General features: G+C 49.7%; 1 protein-coding gene across 3 annotated transcripts in view; it reads left to right on the top strand.

Moving 5' to 3' along the window:
• LOC122367671 (peroxidase-like) overlaps positions 1–20640 on the top strand; it is a 33769-nt gene that overhangs the window by 3740 nt on the left and 9389 nt on the right. For 2 of the 3 annotated variants that reach the window (XM_043340989.1, XM_043340988.1), the window contains exons 3-5: positions 2312–2470; positions 15020–15080; positions 15353–15574. In XM_043340989.1, coding sequence (XP_043196924.1) covers positions 2312–2470; positions 15020–15080; positions 15353–15574 — 442 coding nt within the window. The remainder of the gene's footprint in view (positions 1–2311; positions 2471–15019; positions 15081–15352; positions 15575–20640) is intronic. The other variant, XM_043340991.1, reaches the window with a different exon arrangement.

The raw sequence follows: 20640 nt of genomic DNA, 5'->3' as shown, positions 1-20640 counted from the left end.
GAGGCAATGCGCAGTATCCAGGCGGTGGGCACGGGCCATGCATCACCCCATTCAGCCGGTGTTTCAGCAGCCGTAAATGCTGAACACGGGGCGCTCGTGAGTCATCACCTGTGCCGCTGGCGCGCTCCACAGACACGACATGGAAATACGGCCGGGTCGTGACCGTCCCCGGCCGGCCCACCGGCCACAGTGTGGCATATGGTGCGGCGCAGCCCCTCGTGGCAGCGCTCAGTCACAGCTACCCTGTACCTATAGGCCGCTGCGATTGTGTCTCACTACCTCGCAGCTGGGGAACACGGGTTATCTGTCACCCGCGGTGTCCCGTGGGCCGGGCCAGGTCACGCGGCGTGTCAGGCCGTGAGCCTGTGCCCGCGCCGAATACGGCCGCAGACGCCGGGGAAGGGCTCCGGATTCGCTCCGACCCAGCCGACGGTTATACACGAAACTGGACCAAACAGGACAGTGGGAGACAAATTTAGACACGATCAACTGCTGCGCTACTTTGAGGCTCCATATTCGGGGAGGGGACACATCACTGATGATAGGATAGCTCATAAATCCCACCATCAAAGTTCCGCGCGACACGAGTAAATAATGCAACTGCTTTTCTTTGTCAAATATTTCAAATTCATTGCTACAAAAAGCAGGCGCGCATATGTAGCTGCACTTATTTAGTGCATAGCTGCACTAAAAAGTGCAGGAAAATAAACACTTTCTTTCGCATCAACGATATGCACCATAACACTTGCAACTCGAGCGGGGCTCCTTTATTTTACTATTCTCTTCTTTGTATGCATGTTATAAATGCAGTCGACGCTAAACAAACTTTGCACTTTTTATCTCAACACTAGATTCCAAATTCCAGCAGACTAGTTTTGGTTGTTCTTTTATTGTCTCTATGCATCGCATGAAGATTTAGTGATTTTGGTCCGAACTGTGAATGGTTCAGCCTTTTAAAACGAATTGAGTGCGAAGTTTGTTTGCCTTTTTTGTTGTATATGCTTCAGCTTTGTGTACGTGGAAATATGCTGACTGCTATTGATTTATGATGTACAGCAAAAGAAAAAGATCGAAATTGTTATGATAAACATAGGTAATTGACACTCAAAATTATCACGTATACAGGAAAAAGACCATAAGAAACTAAAATATTGTGCAAGTCAATACAACAAAAGGACGAAAACTTGCACCATTATTGACTTAGATCGATTGCAATAAATTACAAAACATGCATTTTTTGGACCATGGCTTCTTTCTGCCTCCATTGTTAAAATCAATAAATGCATGCAACCAATCATTTTAAAAAACTGTGATAGTCATCGTAATTGATCGAACATCTCGGCATTTTGTTGCACACTATAAATCAAATAAGTTCAGACGTATCTTGCATTTGCTGTCATCAGCTTCTGATAGTGATTGGCTTTTCGCTCTGTGTTTGCTGTTTATACGACCCCACCTGTATATCGTAGACGTTGTAATTAAGCACCCACCACTCCTTTTCTGTTGTATATGTGGCTATGCTTCCTACCGTACGTAGCTTATCGTCTCTTCGCTTTTCTGTGTCATATTCCCCCTAACTAACACTTCAATCCACTGTCTTGTCTCGATCTTGTCCCGATATTTTGAACCCCTGTTGGAATGAATCGCTGCAACGCTGTGAGTAAAACCTTTTCAGCTTGGTTTCTGGTTGGGATGATGCGATGGGCTGTGTATTTTTCATCCTATTCTTCAATATAGTGGCAAATCTATTGAATTAAGTTACATAGTTACACCAAAGTATCTTCGTTATTAATGATGGTGGTTTTTGATCGCTAAGAAGATTTACCATTTTCATGCCATTTAAAAAGTAATCTTTCTGTTTTGCTCGATCTTGCGTCGCTGGTGCATACAAAATGCCTTTGTCTGAGTCATGAAGTAGGTACTTCTCACTGATAGAAATGCGAGTTGCGAAGAAGTTTTGCCGTTGATGTGCACCGTGTCTGTCCGCCAGCTGTATGTTGTGATAGTTCCAGACGTCATAGTCAGCCCCCGGTGTCTGTAGTCAGCGCAGAAAAGTGGTTATGTAGCAGGCATAGGCATGCCTATCGAGCTGTGGCGTTGTCCGTAGTCGCTGTCCTACCGGCAGACCACAGCTCCTCGGTCACCGCTGTGCCGACCGCGGGGCTGGGGTCCGCTGTGTCTGTAGTGTCGTACCTGTAGTGTAGTACCGGTAGTATGTAGTGTGGCGCCTGCAGTATGTGTAGTGTAGCGTCGGTAGTGTGCGTAGTGTCAGAGTATGAGAACGGCCGGCGGCGCGGACGGTGGATTTCAGACCGCGGCTCGCCGGCGGCGCAGTGCAGCAGCGGCGAGTGCTCGCCGCTGGTGTTCTGCTCGGGCATTGTCTCCGGCACCAGCCCCAAGACGACGGCTGCCGTCTGCGACCTGGGCGACGGCTCGACGGGCCTCTGCTGCCGCCGCGACCCCGTCCAAGGTGGGTCCCGCGCGGGCGCCGCCTCCGGGGGTAGTGGGGGACGGTAGGGGGTCGGTGAGTCCCCCCCCCAACCCCCTGCGCGTCCGGTAGCGGACCGCGCTACGCATGCCTGGTGAAGGGATGTAGATTGTAGGTAGACGCTTTAGTCAGATATTTCAGTAGATATAATACGTAGTTATTAGTTACAGTGGTTGTTTTCTTTCGTTTTGTCCTGTATGATATATTTCTGGCATCTCATCCTCAGTACGTAATCACTGCCAAACCGGAATTAGATACAAGGATATCAATAGTAACAAAATCGTGCTTTTGACTTTTTAGCTCGTAAATCGAAAGCAACTAAAACTGTGGCGTTTCTGTACCTTCTCTCACTTGTACTTCAGTCAAAACGTATCGATTACCTTTGTACATTTAGACAAACCGGTTCCTATTCAGGCTATCTGTATGAACATTGTCTCCGAAACCAGATCGGATTTAGATTCCACGACCTAATAGTTATGCGGGATGTCCCAGCTACGGCCTGATTTCTTTCCACTATAAACCACTTTATATGAAAGTGGCGCTTTTCCTCTCGTTATCTGCTTGTAGTCCAATATGTCCCATTCCATGTATGTAAGCGCTTTTGGCAGTTTTACATTGATTTACTTCGATAGCAAAGGCGGAAGTCCATATTTGTAGAAGACATGTTTCATCCGTCGAAAAATCGCCTTGTTCGGTTCCTGATAGTGAGGTGGTCAGGGAGCTTACATCACAGATAGCACCAAAAAACCTTCACAGTCGCAGACGGTAAAAAAAGTCCAATTGTCGAGATCGGCAGTGTCTGGATTTTTCGCCGTAGCCAGGTGTGATGCTGACTCACGCCGGCTTCCGTCTTCAATAGAGCCTCGGCAGCGCGTCTGTGACACCGGGATGACCTCACTAATTGGACGTCATCCGTCGAAGGCGCACAAAGGGCGCGGATCGGCCGAGCCACGAACCGTGCGTCAGTGGGGGTCAGACGGGTCACGGGTGACGCGTGATCCGCGGGACGGCGCCTTTGAACCTCTCGGCTGGGGCGGGACGGTCCCCAGCCCGGCGTCAGGGACAATGTCGTCTGTGACGCGCCGCCGACGACTGCCGTTCGTGGCCGCCCCTCCCGAACAGACGCAGCCTTGGGACATTGGGACGGCTGCGAGGCGCTCCCCCTGAGCTGCCGGCGCCGACGCCAGCGCGGCCGACGCGGACGGCGGGGACCGGCCGAGGTCAGGAGGTCACCGGTGGGTCTGCCGTCGCGTCAGACAGTGCCGCCTGCTTATGGCCATGGGGGCCGCTAACAAATGGAAGGTCGCGCTCCGCAGCCTGGTGCTGCGTTGTCGATGCGTTTACCGAGATGTGAGCGATTGGAGAGTGGCGCGGCGCGCGCCGGGTCAGGGCTGCGCCGCTGACCTGCCGGTCACACTGGCGCAGTTAGTGGCCGCTGGAAAGGGAGGCGTCTCGCAGAGCCGAGCTCTGATCATTGGGATGACAATGGATCAGCCCATTCAGCCCAATGACGAATGGCTTCATTGGTGGCCCTGCGGCCTGCGCAACACCATCGCGCTGTTGCGTTCACCGCCCTCCTCCAACCAGCGGTGACTGAATGCATCTACGTTGGTGAAGGAGGCCATGTATCAGCCAGCCCTCTCCATCCAGCCATTCCGGTACTTCGAACCTGTTTCTGTGCAAGCAACACCACTTGACTCCGCTGTTCAGATGCAAAGGTTATACATTGACTGTCACATATACCATCCCACTGTTCTGCCGGTAAAGCGGCACTAGTCTCCGTTTCAGTTTGAGTGGGCTGTTCGCATTAAACACAATACAATAAGACTGCAAGATAAATCCCAACCAATCACCGAGCCACATTTGTTCAATGCGGGCAGGACCGATTTTACATAAGCTCCTCATTTCGAACATCTGTTGCGGATCAAAACTGCACGTCAGAAGATAAACTGATCAGTGTGCGCCTGTCTTCACCGGGCCACTGGAGTGAATCGAGCCGGGTGTCGCGTTTCGCCAAGCGTCTCTATTGCATTTGCACGAGAACCATGAGACACTTTCACTGTGCCGGATGGCTGCTTTTGTCGTCGATGCATAAACATAAAGTCTGCCTTTGTAATGGGTTTGGCTCCGTTCCAAATTATTGTTACCCGAGTATGCTCACTCGAGGGCAGGATTGCTTGATGTGACCTTGTGCTTTGAAGAAGACTTGTTAGCTGTTGTCACGCCTACATTCACAGCTTTACACGAGTTCATGGCTCCCTGGGTACCAGTCATCCTTTCCGCTAAGTAACAACTCTTCGCAGCGCTGACATGTCTGAGAAAGGGTGAGACGAGAGCTACCGACGCGGAAGCTCTGCGCCTATTTAGAAGCCCATCTATTTAGAGCGTTTTCCCGCGCGCCGGAGTTGCCCTCCGTCTGACGCCGCGGCCTTGGTTGCGGGCTCCAGCAGTCCGTGGTTTATGCAGTGTCCGGGGCGGCAGGGTGGGGGCGGTGTCTGAGCCCCCTGTTCCGGGACCGCCTGCCGACCGCGACGACGTCATGCGTCGCCCGGATCTGGGTCATTCCGGCCCCTCGCCCCCCCCCCCCCTCCTAAACAGTCGCGCACCTCCGCCTGCGCTCTTAGCCCGTCAGGTCAGGGTCGGTCGCCTCGGGTCTCTTTGCCAAAACGTGACGTCAATGGTGCAGTCTGGCCCCAATATGCCCCTGTTGTAGCGATCGATCGGCTGATAAATTGGCAATTACACCGCGCAGCGTGGAACACTGCTCGCTGCTGTCCGCCGCCCTGAGCTGCTGCGCGGGGACGCTGTCGGGGCAGACGGCACCTCCCGCCAGTGGTTTCGGTGAACGGACCGTCTCGCCGTGCCCTGGGTTGGAGCTCGGCGCGGCCGCTATCTGGCCGGCGATCAAAACAGGAAAACTGAGCGCGGAGCGCAGCGATCCTCCGGTAATGACACCGTTCCGGACCACCAGGGTCCCGGCGCCGGAAACCAAGGGCTGAGAGAGCGGCGCGAGGCGCTCGCTGCAGCGCATTCACGGCGCCCGGCCATCAGACAGGACCCCACTGCATCCTGAGCCGATTGGGACACTAAGATGTAATAAGCTGATAAGCTGTCGACTTAACGTTTGGGCTGTTTTGTGCATGCATAACAGCCGAAAGCCGTCCAGGTTCTTAGGTCTTAAATGCTTTTGCAACATATTTTTAGGTTAGTGTATTCATGCCTCATGCGATACTGGAAGGAAACCTATGGCATGCACACGCTCATTCGCTAGAACTGTCGACATTGTTTAAATTAAATGTTATGTCATCATTCATATGCATTGCGTTGATACCCAATCGGTATTGAACCAATCATAGACCTCTGTATACAGATGCCTATGAACCAATGCGTTGCTTGGTATCTTTGCACACTGATGATAGGCATCCTGAATCATGATTCCTCATTACGCCACAACCATCCAGGAAGAAGGCATGTCCACTGTTTCAATTTCAAATTATACTCCGCAACATAACATAGTTCCTGCTTGCTCTCTGAAAAAAAGTTTTCCTCTTATTGCACATTGTTCTTTCATTAGATTATGACATAAAACTCGGGAGAACAGTCTAACCCGTGCTATGCAGCTACGGTGTTATGCTTACATCACTTTAATATTCATAAGTCAATGTTGAATGGCCCTCGAATGCCTAGTAGGCGTGTCTAGACCAGGAGGTAATGTGGAATATCGAACACGTGCAGGGTCATGCGACTATAATTTATTCCACTACAACTCTCGGCCCTGAGAAAGATTATCTCCCGATACGTTGGTCTATTGCTCGCCATAGACCTTTTCAGAGCGTTTGACCTGTCTGGCAGCGGCCGGTTGTCTGTCGCCCGCCCTCAGCAGAGGTGATGACCTCGACCTGGCGCCCACAGCCGCTGCTGCCCTCTCCGGCAGCTCTGCGGACCACCGTCCACAGAGCGTGCCGCAGGGATCAGTTGTCGCGCCACCACTCTTCGTGCGAGATGCACGCGACTGGCCCAGGGGCGTGACTCCATGCCATTAGCAGCTGCCACGACTCAGAGCAGATTGCAGACGACTATAGGTACCCCGTGACCCTGAGCTGAGAGCCCGTTGGCGTTCCAGGAGCCGTCTATAGGTCGGCGGACTGGCGGCTTCCGTTGCGGTCGCAGCCCCCCCACTCACCGCCCGCCGGTAATAAACCCTCCTCCAGCGGTCCCCTGAACCGGCGGGCGAATACCCCACCGGCGCGCCGCACTGTTCGCAGCACAGCCGCCAGGCCATCGCCTATTACCTGCTGCCGAAGTGTGTGTAAGTCACACCCTGTTCCACCCATGGCTGAGGTTGGGCAACCCCCGTCTCGGTCGGACCGACACCGCGCAGCCAACCGCACAGGGCCGGGCTCCTGGCACCAGGCAGGCCGGGCCACTGTTCGGCCCCGTGTGCATTCCCATTACACCATAAAATCTCGCCGGAATCAATCTGGAAGCATTATTATCTAGGAAAATAATTAAGTGCACCGTTTACGGACAAATAGCTACTACAGAGTGGAGTTAATACGAGTAGCTGAAGGTCGATGATCATTTGGTTCTCACGGCAGCGTCCGGCCAGAGATGTGGTTCGTTGCGGTTTCCGACTGCTTTGAATGACAGCTATAGTATACTGACCGCTTCTTTATTCCCTGTGGACCCGACAAAACCACTGGTATAATCGAGATAATGGCTTAACGTCCTTCGTCATGCGTCCATCACACGGAATGCAAGTACACGCCTGGTGGACGGTTTGGCATGTAACTAGATCAAGGCGACTATTGCCTCGCTACGGCCTAACCGCAAATGATGGCATGACCACCACGGATTGCCGCAAGGTTGGTAACTTTGCGATATTGCCCTAATGCAGCTCTTCGAGGGAAATTTTCCATGAGCTCTCGAATGAACCGGGCATATCATTACTACGATCACCAAAATGTATTAGGACATGGTGTTACATTAAATCTAAGCGATGTCAACGCCAATACTGCAATCGGTTCTGAGCACCGCCGTAGCAAACACAATTTCCACGTGATTGTGCATTGATGCTATTTCTATCACCATGGGCCCTTATAAACCTGCGACTCCCCGAACTCTTTTGAACGTTTTCGGAGGCCGTTTTCAAACCGTACACAAATGAGGCTATTTTATAGCAAAAGATAACTCCTTCAGAAACATTCCAGCCAGTGAAAACTGCTTTCATTTTCTGGATGACCCGCAAAGCAGGCTGAGTCCGATAGCGTGCGACCCCGGCGCCGTCGGTCCTTAAGCTGATGGCCGCAGCCGGGCGCGGCACACAATGCAGGATTGCTGTTTTACCTCCGACGAGCTCACGCTCAGCGAGGCACATGTATCTCGGTTTTCCGCTCAGACTGTGAATCACAAGCCGCAGACTGAGGACGAAGAGACTGTCCTCATAGACTAATGGCGAGACGCCGCGCGGTCCGTAAATATTGTGGCCGAGGAGTCTGCCCTTAGAATGATAGAAAGTAGTCCGCCCTCACACACTGACAGTAGCGGCGGAACACCTTCAATTAAGGGGGGGGGGGCACTGCCGACTTTTAGTCCCATTCTTTCCATGCAGCGTCCATAGGCCTAATGTTAAAATGCCAAAATCAAAGGGGGCACGGTGCCCCGGTGCCCTTCCCGTTCCGCCGCTTATGCACACTGACGGGGAAAATCTCGAATTCGGATTGGAAGTCAATCACCGAAGATAGCGGACACTTGCTCGTCCTCATTGCCAATGACATACTCGCCTCAGGTCTCGATGCGAGTTGCTCCTAATTCCGTGAAAGCCTTACGCACAATGCTGGAAGCAGGAATTGACTTTGCTAAAGAATCGAAATTTGATGATTAAATTTGATCATTAAAAGAGCCAGAAATGGCCGGCGAGATGGGAACGCAGAGCCATGTTCTCGGTGGTTGGGTCGCAGCCTCTGAGTGAAAGAACTGTGATATAGCTCTCAGTGCCGGGAAGCGTTTCAGGGACACCTGCACACCGCACAGGCACGGTGATTAGTATGCTAACGCTGGTGTGTTGGGATGCATTATCGTCTCAACTGTAACGGTACCAGAGTAAGACGGCCGCCAACTCGTCTACTTCGTCCTTGGTCACTCGGAAGGAGCCTTCCTCTGCGAATACGGCTAATGCATGAATATCACTATAAAAATGTTTCGGTCCAACGTTTCTCGCCTTGCAACCTAAAAATGAGCCACGGATGGCGAATGGCGATGCTATCCAACGTCCATACGTCTTCAGTGGCAGATGATGAAGGTTGGGACTGGATCCCTGACTCGGCAGCTGCTGAAAGATATACCCCTGACGCAGCGGCTGCTGGAGTCAGCACGTCGGCTGCTGGAGGCTGTCAGCGAGCGGGCTCGCCGCGCGCCGGTGCCACGCTGCAGGCACATTAGTACCGCTCGGCGCTGAACTGAGACCTCTGAAACGGACTCGCACTTAATGGCGTGTGAGTCAACAGACAGACGGCTGATTCATGACTAATCTTGGCCGCCAAACGGCCGATTCCTGCGAACAATCGCGCCTATTTTCCGGTTGAGGAACGTAACGAACCCGGCCGCGGCCCTCGACAGCTTCCCGTGAATATGACGGCGAAGGCCGCCGCAGGGCTGAACGCTGCATCGATTGCGCAACTCTTCCGAATACAACTATGGCTGAGCTATATGCGGAGAGAGGGCTGGTGGCTGTGTCTGCATACAGCAGCTGTGCAGCTGGGAGGATCGCACTGGCTACTGTCTGCCGGTGGAGGGTCTGTGCTGACCGCTGTCTGCGAGGGAGGGTCTGCGGGGGTCTCTGCGGGGATCGTCTGTGTCGGTCTGCTGGGGAGTATAGCGACCTGAGTCACTCCCCATTCATCACCGGCCGACTGCGGCCGGCTGACCTGACCTCGGTGCGGTGTGGGCGTGCAGAGTGCACGGCCCGGCCGCAGCTCGACCTCCGGCCGCCGCCGACTGACGGTCCATGACCGCCCTCCCCGACTGATTGATACCCTCCAGGGCGGCCCGCTTCCTGGCGGCGAGGGTCGGCCACTCCCACCGAGACGGGAGTCCGGGAATTGACAGAGCCTGGCTGAAGGTGACATTCGTCAGACAATGCATCACCTGGTGTGAATGCTTGAATTGATAAAACATGTTTTCATTTACATTTGCAATGCGCCCTTGTCTCAAATATGATGATTTGAGAGTAAAGTATGGATTTATATTTAATGCCAAGACATTGATTTGTGAAACACTTTATGCCCTATGGAACCTTTGATATCTGTATCTCTATCAGCGGCATTATGTTTGATCACGACTTACCCGGGGAGTTCACGGTCTATCACCTGCACCAGTCGCTCTCTCTGGCCGTGAATGGGGTCCGTGACGCGCCGCGTGTCCCCGACTCACGGATCTGGGCATATCATCATCCCGCGCCGAGTCCAGCCGCCCAAGGCCGCTGGCTGTCCTCGCCCGCTCGTGACTGGCAGACGAGTTCTGCGGCTCGGCCGCGCCCCCGCCGCCGTGGCAGTGTCACGTCTGACCGATTGCGGCATATGGTCAGACCGTCCGTCCGTCGTCCCGCCGCCGGCACCGGACGGCAAGACCCACCCTGCTCACCCTATGGATTCTTACATGCGTCATGCATTTTAAGACATTTTCAGTCGTGAAATTTTCATAAAACTAAAGGAAACGAATTAGCATCCGGTTTAAGGAGCAACAAACTTGATGAAACAGCATCATGCGCCGCCATTAAATGACGGAGCTCAGACGGAAGTTTCCGCTCGCTCGACGTCCGGACGTCACGTTTCTCGCGCGGACGCGGGTGTCCGTTCCGGATGTCCGCTGACTGGGGTCGGATCGTGTCAGTGCCCCGGCTCTGACCTCGACACGTGCCCTGAGGCGAGACGCTCTTGTCACGGCGAACACGGAGGCTTTAACCTTCATCCGCAACATTGACTTCCCCCATCTGATCTCCTCGTTGTCGATCACGGTTTCCACAAGTTTTACCACGCGATCCTAATGCTGGTGAAATTCCCTGTTGCTGACCTTGCTTGCGTGTCGTTCTCTACCCCCTCCCCTTCCCCATACTGGCACGTTCCACCTCTCTGGGCCGGGTCGGGTGGCGACTGACGTGGCTGCTCTCAGCTCGTGGCCACTCGACCGATACCTCCCGTGACGACCGGGAACTCCCGGGCCGTCCGGCCGTTACCGGGCCGGGAAACACGCCGTTACCGGGCTGGGAAACACGCCGTTACCGCCCGGGGAAACACGCCGTTACCGCCCGGGGAAACACACGCCCGGGGTGGCGAATTTATACGACCCACCCACAACTGCTGAGCATCGGAAATGCCGGCGAAGGCACAGCGCAAAACCGTGCCACCTCTGTCAGATACGATGACGCGGTGTTATCGTGGAAGTGGTCCGAATTGAGATCGTGACGGCGCTCAGAGGACCGTGAAGGCGCGAGGGAGTGATTCAGTCAATCGTGTCGGTGTTAACATGCCGAGGTGAATGGCTTGCATACCGGTCGGTTCCGGGTAACTGATACTCTCAGGCAAAATAAGCTGGTATTTGAAACTGTTGCCTTGCTATCAGGCTCATCTTAACAACCTTGCTTGTTACAAGGTCAGGTAAGCCTATTTTTATTCATGATATTTATCGTATGCCATAGTGAAAGAAGCTAACGCGATGCGAGCTTTGTCATTCAGGTCAGAATCTCTATACACGTTCCGTAGAAATAACGCCTGGCCTCTTATCAAGCGTCCTTCACCTTTCGATGTGCAATAAATGACAGAATAAAGAATTCAAATTGTCATGCCTCACTAGCCACAATTTGGAAGATCCCATTCATATCTTAAAGTTATGCTCACATTTTAAGCAAATACGATTTACTCCGACAAAAATATGAAAAATAGGAATGCCTAGAAACAGAAAAAGTACAAATCTGAAAACAACATCCCTTGAAATAATTAAATTTGGCTCGCATACATTAGGATATCTGGAAATACACCAAAGCAGAACTGAATCATTATGGGCACGGGCTCTGAAAGATGTAAACGTGCTTCCATTGCGTTTATATCATCCGCTGGGCACTGCAAGATACGAATGCAGATGCAGATGCCGAAATACATAGATACGATTAGCTATCGGTTTTATAATCGACAGCAGCTGACGACATCGATGGCCCCACCGCATGGCGAGAGGGTCGATAAAAGATACAATGCGACGGTCTCTTCAACTCAACCTTCAAAACCTGTGATTACTACGTCAATTATTATCATTTTATTTGGTGGTAAAGAGTTTCTTGTCTGTTCTGCATATACACTCTACAGCGTTAACCTCACTATTTGTCCGATCCATCTAATTGTCTTAACAGACACTGGAATTTTCACTTTTGTAGCCCAGCATTATGCAGACAAATATGAAATTTAACACTATAGATGTTGCCGAAACAACGTATTTCACAAATCAAGGAATTTAATCAAAGAAGGATATCATGAAGCCAGCCATTCTAATTCCCTTTGCAAGGCCGGAATATAGAATGTGAGGATTTTCTTTCTGCCACACGAAAAGGTGAGCTAAGGCCAGTAATAAGGGCAGTAACAGCTGCCGCGTGGCCAAGCCTTTCTCCTATCATTGCACTAGAAAATGGATACCTACCTATACGTTAAACCAAAACCACGAACTATGAAACAGCTAGTGTCACCTGAGAGAAAGAGGAGCAAGGAGCAATTAAGTTACCAATTTTTGAAAGACAGAAAAGTCGAGAGCGCACACAAAAACAACTCGTGCACTTATATTGGCCCACTCCGGTCGCATTAATCCGCACGCACTGGGCCCGGCCGCCTATTCTGAGGTAGGTGGTCCAGCTTTAGCCTGTGACGCTCTGTGCTTGGTACGGGAGGTTCTCAGTAAGGAAGACCGCTCACTGCTCAGCTCTAACCTGCTGGACACCGTGGGCCGTTATGTCCGACCGTCGGGGCTTATGTGCAGCGGCGCCGCACATAGGGAGCGGTTTATACATGCGCAACTCCGACACTAAATGGAGCACTGGTGAAAAAATGACTACACGGCTGGTGTGGCCATTCTCTCACTCATGCCTTATCATCTCTCCACCAGCAGGCAGCATTTTGTTTTGTTTTTAGAAGCGTGCAATGCTTGGGTAGACGGAAATAGGTACACTACCGCACAGCAGCACAAGAGATAACATCGACTGTGGTTAGTCGCCTGTTTTGTGGCTCGGCTTGGTTACTGCAGACGGCACGCTACGTGATCACATCTTTGTTTTCCTCGTCACAGCACGGGACAGTCCTGTCCTTGATCGAAATATGCCACATTTTCGCAGAAACCACTTCTCACTTCCGAACGGAACGGTTATTTTTAGCCGGAGCCGAAATTACTTAACATTAGGTCGGTGCATTTATAAAATTGCAGATATTTTATGCCTCGGATCGATTCAATGAGCAGATGCACTTTTAGGAGAATGTGAAACACGTTAGTAAAAAAACAGCTTTCATCTGGCTGATGTGATGCATAATGCTAGCCTCAGAGACTAGTTTTACCAACAGAAAGATAGCCGCCTGCCGGAATTTTTTGTCTAAAGACCGTTTCACATACGGAGCGTAAACGCGACAAGCACGTAAGCGGATAGGGCTTTACCGCTCTCGATCCGTATGTGAAGCGGCCTTTAGGCGAAAAATTCCGGCAGGCGGCTATTTTTCTTTTGGTAAAACTGGCCTCAATACTATGAAAAGGTGACCTCAAATTCGTCTTATCTTAGCAGTGTACCTGTTGAGGGGCTACAAATAACGTATTTCTCCACTGCAAGTATCCTGATGTTTTCGACAAGTCATCCATGAGTAATGAGAGCAATATTTGAGTTGACAGAATTTAGGATATAACTCAAATTTTCAAATACGGAGGCGTTAAGTTCCATCGCACCTATCTCCTTGCCACCAGCTGCTATTTCGCAATCTTCGGGATAGTGAGATGGGATTCTTATCGCCTCCGAAATATGATCGTCGTGCCTGCCGGCCAGTGTCGGGCCCCGGTCGTCGCACTTCGCGTTACGTGTCAGTGGGGCGAGGACCAGCTCAGTGGAAGCAATACGAGTGTCTGGTCAACAACCATGGACAGGAAGAAGAGGAGCAGAAATTTCAGCAGCAGAGACAGATATTTTTTAGCCGATATCATGAAGACTAAAGAAAAAATCATCGAAAATAAACGACACGACGGAAGGAGTAATGAAGAACGAAAACGGTCTTGGAAGAACATTGTTACAGCCTGTAATGCAAGGTCCGAAGAAAAATGGGACGAGAAACAGCTGACACAGCTCTGGAGAGATATGAAAAGGACGGCCAAAAAGGACCATTCGCGGTTTAAACGGCAGCAAATGGGCACTGGTGGTGGACCGGATCCTGCGCCGTTGGAACGTCAGCCACCCCCGTGACACGCACATATTAAACTGATCACTCGGTGATAATCGTCCTTTGTGTAGCATTGAATTGGACATCGACGACGCCTCACCGGTGAAGTGACGGGACGGGGGAGGGGACGGGGGGTGACGGAGACGAACCGACGAGGGCAGACGAGTAATCTGAGATACGGCTGTTATAAGATCATGCAGTAGACTGGCGGTCGGCCATACAGAGTGAAATAATACAAGGCGCATAGCATTATTGATGCTGATTGGCACGGCTTCAAACGCTGTTCTGGTTAGGTTAATGCATCACCACATCCCATTGTTACGGCTGTACTCATCGCATGTATAAAAATGCTGATTGGGGGCCACCGGTCCCATAAATAACGGAATTACGCACTTGTTCATTGGACCAGCTGATCGCCGCATCCTGATCAGCTGATCGGGAAGCCCTTTAAACTGGCGTGTAAGTCGGCATTTAAATATTTACACGCGTGTAGCTACCCGCGAGTTATTCGCGGATGGAAGTCTCCGGGTAAAAGTTGGTGGGCAGCTACACGCGTGTAAGGAAGTTAGCCACCAAAATAAACGCGAGTTAACCGCAAACTGGAAGTCTCCAGCCTTAGTGTCTTAGTGATGCGTCATTAAGGATTAGTTGGCAATTGATCAGTTACAAAACGTACTTTGCGCAGCGGCGAGCAAGTGCAAAACATGCCGCCATTCACTTTGTACATGTTACATCAGAGGTGTCTGGTGGAATGTAGTGCTGTGTGATGTAGACTTGACCTTTATTGTGCACTTGAATAGTTGTAAGATTAACACTAGCGTAACCCTTTTTCAAGCAGTAGTAGTAATGCTGCCTCTCTAGAAATCGCTTCTTTACAACGTGAAGTACAATAGGTACTTATGATGTGTAGCATTCTAGATATCTGTTGCATGGTCGATAGCAGTATGCATGTAGTTCAGGAATAAGTGCATTGTAGCTCACTCACAATGCATACATCAGTGGTAGACAAATTAGCAGCACGTATTACCTTGTTGTCCTTGAAGTCAGCCGTACTGACATCGTCCTGGTGCGTCTGTTTCAGCGTCTCCGGCCAACCGCATCCGAAACCCGTTCACCAAGCCGTTCAAGAACGTCAACATCAGGTCGGTACTGGGCACCTGGGACCTCCCCAGGCTCTTGTTTTGATGAGATGCTCCTAACCATAATAGAAAACGATTGATGATCAATATAATCCAACATAAAAATCGTAGGCCTCTCGCAGTGATCGATTTTCCCCCAACCGACCGGTTTGTTGGTTGTTGCTGTTGACACAGTTTACATGCGCTGCAGTGGCGATTTCCGCTCCTGACAGCAGGTCAGGGCTGGGGTCTCCCCTTCCTTACGGCTGTCACGGCGACCCGTCTCCGATTCTCAGGTTCATCAACACCAACGAGCTGAACGGCGCTTGTCGCAAGGGCATCCAGTTCGTGGACCAGCAGCGGCGCATGGGTGAGATGCTGCTGCAGCAGGACATCCGCGTGCGCTCCAACACGCCCGACGCCGGACACTTCAACTTCTTCAAGACGTCCAAACAGGCGCTCGACATGGGAAACAATGCCCTGTTCAACTCGGAGGCCGGCAACGGCCTGCTCATGCAGTAAGTGCGTTGACAGCGAATGTAGTCGAGTTGAGGCTTAATTGTAGCGTAATATATAGATACATTTGTAAAAATGGACGTTGAAAAGCATACCAGCAAACATACGCTTCAACAGCTGTTTGTTAATAACTATGTAAACACAATCATTGTAGCATTCTCAACTTAGGAACGGTCTTTGGTTGCTGTGAAAACAACAATAAAACTAATACGATGTGCAAGGGAGCGTAGCAATATTTTGACGAAGTACACAAATGCTTAGGCAGTTAACCTTTGCAATCGCTATTAAATGCTCATTAAATGGTCATAAGAACTGATGTATGTTGGCGCTAATAGCACAGTCAATAACCCGTCCGTATGACTAGCGGAGACTGCATAACATCACATGACTGTAACACCAAAACGTGAAGACTGCAACAGCACACACAACACTAACACCAGATACTTGAACTGCAGCTATTTACATATGTGGCGAGGACTGCATCAGCACACACGACACTAACACCTTAGACTGGAGACTGCATCAATGAATGCGGCGAGGACTGCACCAGCAGTGCACACACGACACTAACACCACATGCTGGAGACTGCAGCAATGTATGCGGTGCTAGCACCACACCGGCATTGGCTGCGTTTCAGCCATTCAGCATTATCGTATAAATTATTTGGAAACCTTTTAATGTCTTTTAATCACTTTATAAACCACTTGAAGCACTTTTGATGTGTTTTGATCACTTACAAAGCTTACTGAAGAGTGACACGGTGTCAACAGAATATTGGTTGTTGAGCTTGAAAGGGTTTATCACCTGCTGATAATACAAAAACCTTATGGAGCTTTGCGCGGCACACCCGGCATGTGAGAGATTTTAATTCATATTGTCAACCACCACGTTAAGAATTCAGATCATATTGGGTCAGATGCCGCACGCTCGGACAATACATCGATCTATTCATCAATAAGAGTAAAATCACGATCTCACATCAATCTACAGGGAAACAGCAATAGGTGCGATAAGATACCTCGGGCGATTTCGCAAAATAATGTTTATATCAACCAGTATAACGCCTTTTGGGGCGACTAACGGAGCGAGCGAGAGGGTGACCCTTGCACGTGCGAAATTTCGAGGGGGTACCTCCAGCTGACTTGTGCACGGCACCCTACTAACCGGTCTCTAGCGATGTGCCAAATTTGAGCACAATCGGCCCAGCCGTTCTCGAGATCTGGAAGCGGCACCCTGCACGTGCGCACGTGCAAAATGGGTCCCAACTGACTTTTGCACGGCACCCTACTAACCGGTCCCTAACCATGTACCAAATTTGAGCGTCATCGGTCCAGCCGTTCTCGAGATCTGGAATCGACCCCTGCACGTGCGCACGTGCAGCAGCACCCCAACTCTGGCACATGGATGCGCATTGCCTAGGGGGTGCCTACCTACATGCCAACTTTCAGCGCAATCGGCCTAGTAGTTACCGAGATATTGCAACAATTACAAAAGTGACACCTCTTCGTTTTGCGCGTGGCACGTGCATAAGGGGTCACCCACATGCATCGGGAATAGTCCAATACTTGGTAGAAGGAATGAAGCTACCCTACAAAAATTACCGCATGTAAATCGGTCAAGTGGTTGCTGAGATATAAGCGTCGCAGAATCGTGACCACGGCCGGCCGGCCGCTCATACTCAGAAATTTCCGTTATTCTACGTAAAGGCCGGAACACAGCACTCGCTTGCAAATCGCGTCGAACTCGCGTCAAGCGCGGAAATCGCTTCGTCCGCTGTGTTTTCACTTGCAATTCAGCTCACAACCCGCGTCGAAAACGCGTCCCGCTTGGAAAACGCTTTGCGCTCCCAAATCGCGGCTGAAACGCGTTGATTATTGATTACACTTGACCTTTGCACGTGACATCTTAACATATTCATGCGTCTGTTTCATGACAAAATTTTATGCGGCGTTCTTTTGATTTTATGAATTGACTTCGTCTTTCAATGGGAATCCCGTCGACGATCTTGGTAAATAAATAACTAACTAAATAAATAAATAAATAAATAAATAAATAAAATAAATGAATTTTTTTTAGCTTTGGTATTTTAACCCGCGCCCTGCTGGGGGGGGGGGGTGTTTGAACACCCCCCCTTGTGGTTTCTCCGCGCCACCGTTTTTGGTACACCTTATCATACATCAATTCTACACATGTTGTGAAAATTTCAGACCAAGGTCATTCAAGGTCAGGTCACCAGGTCACTTGAAGTGACCTCACCTCATAAACAGTTTCAATGTCTTTCATAGCTACACCGAGTGACCGATCGCTTTGAAACTTTCAGCGATTGCTAAGAGCAATAGCATGTACAAAATGTAAATCTCAGAATTTTGATATCGATGACCTAAGGTCAGGTCAATTTTGCGACCTCCCCATTATAAGTCAATGGGAGAAAATTGAAATGCGCCTCTATTGGATGAAAGACATTATAAACACTCCCAAACACCGAATTACAAGTGGTTTAGACACACTGAACATGAAAATGGTGTCCGTGACCCTTGTTTATGCCCTGAGGTCATCTTAGGTCACGAATGGTATCTAACAGTTTTTCGCAAATAACTTTTGATAGAGGCATACTAGAGCGATGAAAACGCCTTAGATGTGTTCAGCTCGACGATACGGATCGACTGATATGCAATATGACCCTTTCCGGTCAGGTCATGACCTTGACCTGAGGTCAAATTTTCAAGTTGACCTTTCAAGGTCAAGTTATAGTTCATTCGATGCGTCTTGACGAGAGGAACACGATGCCGGTTAAATTAAGCTCGTACAAGGCTTGGGTCAAAAGTTATTGCAGAAAAACTGTTTCCGAAAAAATCGGCTATTTTTGCAGTTTTTGCCCCCTGCAGGCAAAACCGTTGACGTTAGGTCAAATCTGAGGGGATTACTCAGAAAGGGCGTTAATGGGGCTATCGAATGCGCTTTTCCGCGGCGCTGTAGCTCTATTGGTTCCCGAGTTATGCGTTGGCTTCTTAGAAATTTTCGACATTCGACCTGAAAATCGGCGAAATTTTGCCTTCAATGACCTCTGGTGACCTGACCTTTGACCTGACCAAAAAATGACCGAAGTGATTTCGTCATTATTTTTGACGCTCTTTCGAACGCCGCCTTCCGCGTATCGCTACGTGGCCCAGGAGCCGAGTTACAAGGGGGGGGGGGTGTTCAAACACCCCCCCCCCCAGCAGGGCGTGGAAATCCAGGACCCCCAGCGGGGCGCGGGTTAAATTACCTTCTCCTCGATCATTGATTGAAATCAGCACAGGTTAAATGTTACTTTCTTTTGTAGGAAATTCCTTAAAAACAGTTGATGCCATGCCACACAGTTCATCATGCCACACTGGAACTTAACTATAATTTTTTTTTCAGTCAATTTTAGCATTTTAGTCAGTATTTGTTTGCCACGTATCATGGTCACAATCGGTTGCTCAGATTTCAGAAGTTTTTTCAAACGAATACAACACCGCTCTTGCAAATCTAACAACTGTCATCGTTCAATCTAATCTAGCAATTCATTCAATCTAATAGTCCAACGATTACCATCCGTAAGTAAACTACATGTTTCTCCTTTTGCGTTATGCAAATCACAGGATATACTTAGCCCTCGCCCGCACATGCCATTTTCCCATCCTAGAACGCACATTGGGGGGGGGGGTTGCCATCTTCACGCGCCATTTCGTTCCTGTTGGAGATAGAGCTTCGCGGTAGAGACCAAAAAGATTCTTTGGGAAGAGGCAAATCCAATGATACCCAGTTTTACCTTCTCAGGTCAGTCATTGACCTTCCAGGTCAGGTCAAACTAAAAAATGTTGCTGTGTTGGGTCACCGTGGATATCAAGTGCGCTGCTCATCATATAGGTACCGATGACGCTGCCGTTTTGTGGAGCCAAACGAGCTAGAACCTCTTTGTCACACTATCCGACCAGGTTTTTGCTGCTGAGGTCATTTCAGGTCAAGTTAGGTCAAGGTCATTGATATGTGTTTGCATGTCTGTGAGTGTATGTGTGTATAGGTACTGATGTGTGCACCGATTGTTTATGTGTCCATATTACATGAGATCATGAAATAAGAAGGTTTTACCAAAACTACAGTCAAAGAAACTTCACGAAAACTAAATTCAGCTTGCCTAAATCGCAATGATTTTGCATTGCATACCTAGGTTGACCTTGACCCTGACCTTGACATCTGTACATCGTCGAACAACATGTTCCATTATAGGTGGAAGGTAAGACTGGCAAAAAAGGCCGAAATAAGGTGTCAAAAGCTCACAAGACCCATAGCCAACGCAAGATATTAGGTATTTGCCATTAGGGTCATGACATGACCGGAAGAACAAGGTCATATCTCTGAAACAAAAAAAAAAACACAGAAACTTTAAATTTTCAGTGGACATCAAAAAAGGATAGAAGAGCAGCTATACGAAATCAGGCGTCTGGCTCTAATAATGTTGAGTGCAGAGCAGAAAACCCTGGGGGGGAGGGGGTGGCAACCACCTCCTCCCCCCCCATGTGCGGGCGAGGGTTAACGTGACATTACAGTCTTGTTTAACTTTCGAGTAAACGTGTTGCTCATGATATTTTCATTATTTTGTCAAAAATGGAGAACAGCCTATACGTTTACAAACGCAAAATGTAAATCCTACGGAATAAAATAAATTAAGTGGGGGATTTAACTACAGGATTGCATTGTAGCTAAATCACGACATGATTTGGAAGTTGCATGAAATTCCTCTCGGTTTTCTACGAAACCACTTAGCCCTCGCCCGCACATGGCGGGTGGTTACCACCCCAGGTAGTTTTTCTGCTCTGAATTAAATATTTTAAAAGCTAGAACCCTGATTTTTCGTATAGCTGCTTCTCTATCCTTTCTCAGCGTCCAATTAAAATTGCAAGTTTCTGTGGTTTATGGTTTCGGATACTATGACATTGTTCTTCAGGTCATGTCATGGTACCCAAATGACCAATACCCAATATCTTGCGTTGGCTATGGGTCTTTTTAAGCTTATTTCCAAAATGTCTTGAAATATTTTGAAGC

The sequence above is a fragment of the Amphibalanus amphitrite genome, unplaced genomic scaffold (assembly GCF_019059575.1).
Source record: "Amphibalanus amphitrite isolate SeventyFive unplaced genomic scaffold, NRLGWU_Aamphi_draft 000887F_arrow, whole genome shotgun sequence".
Classification (NCBI taxonomy): Eukaryota; Metazoa; Arthropoda; class Thecostraca; order Balanomorpha; family Balanidae; genus Amphibalanus; species Amphibalanus amphitrite.
The sequence above is the reverse complement of the archived record's forward strand: the minus strand, read 5'-3'. Positions and strand labels throughout refer to the sequence as shown.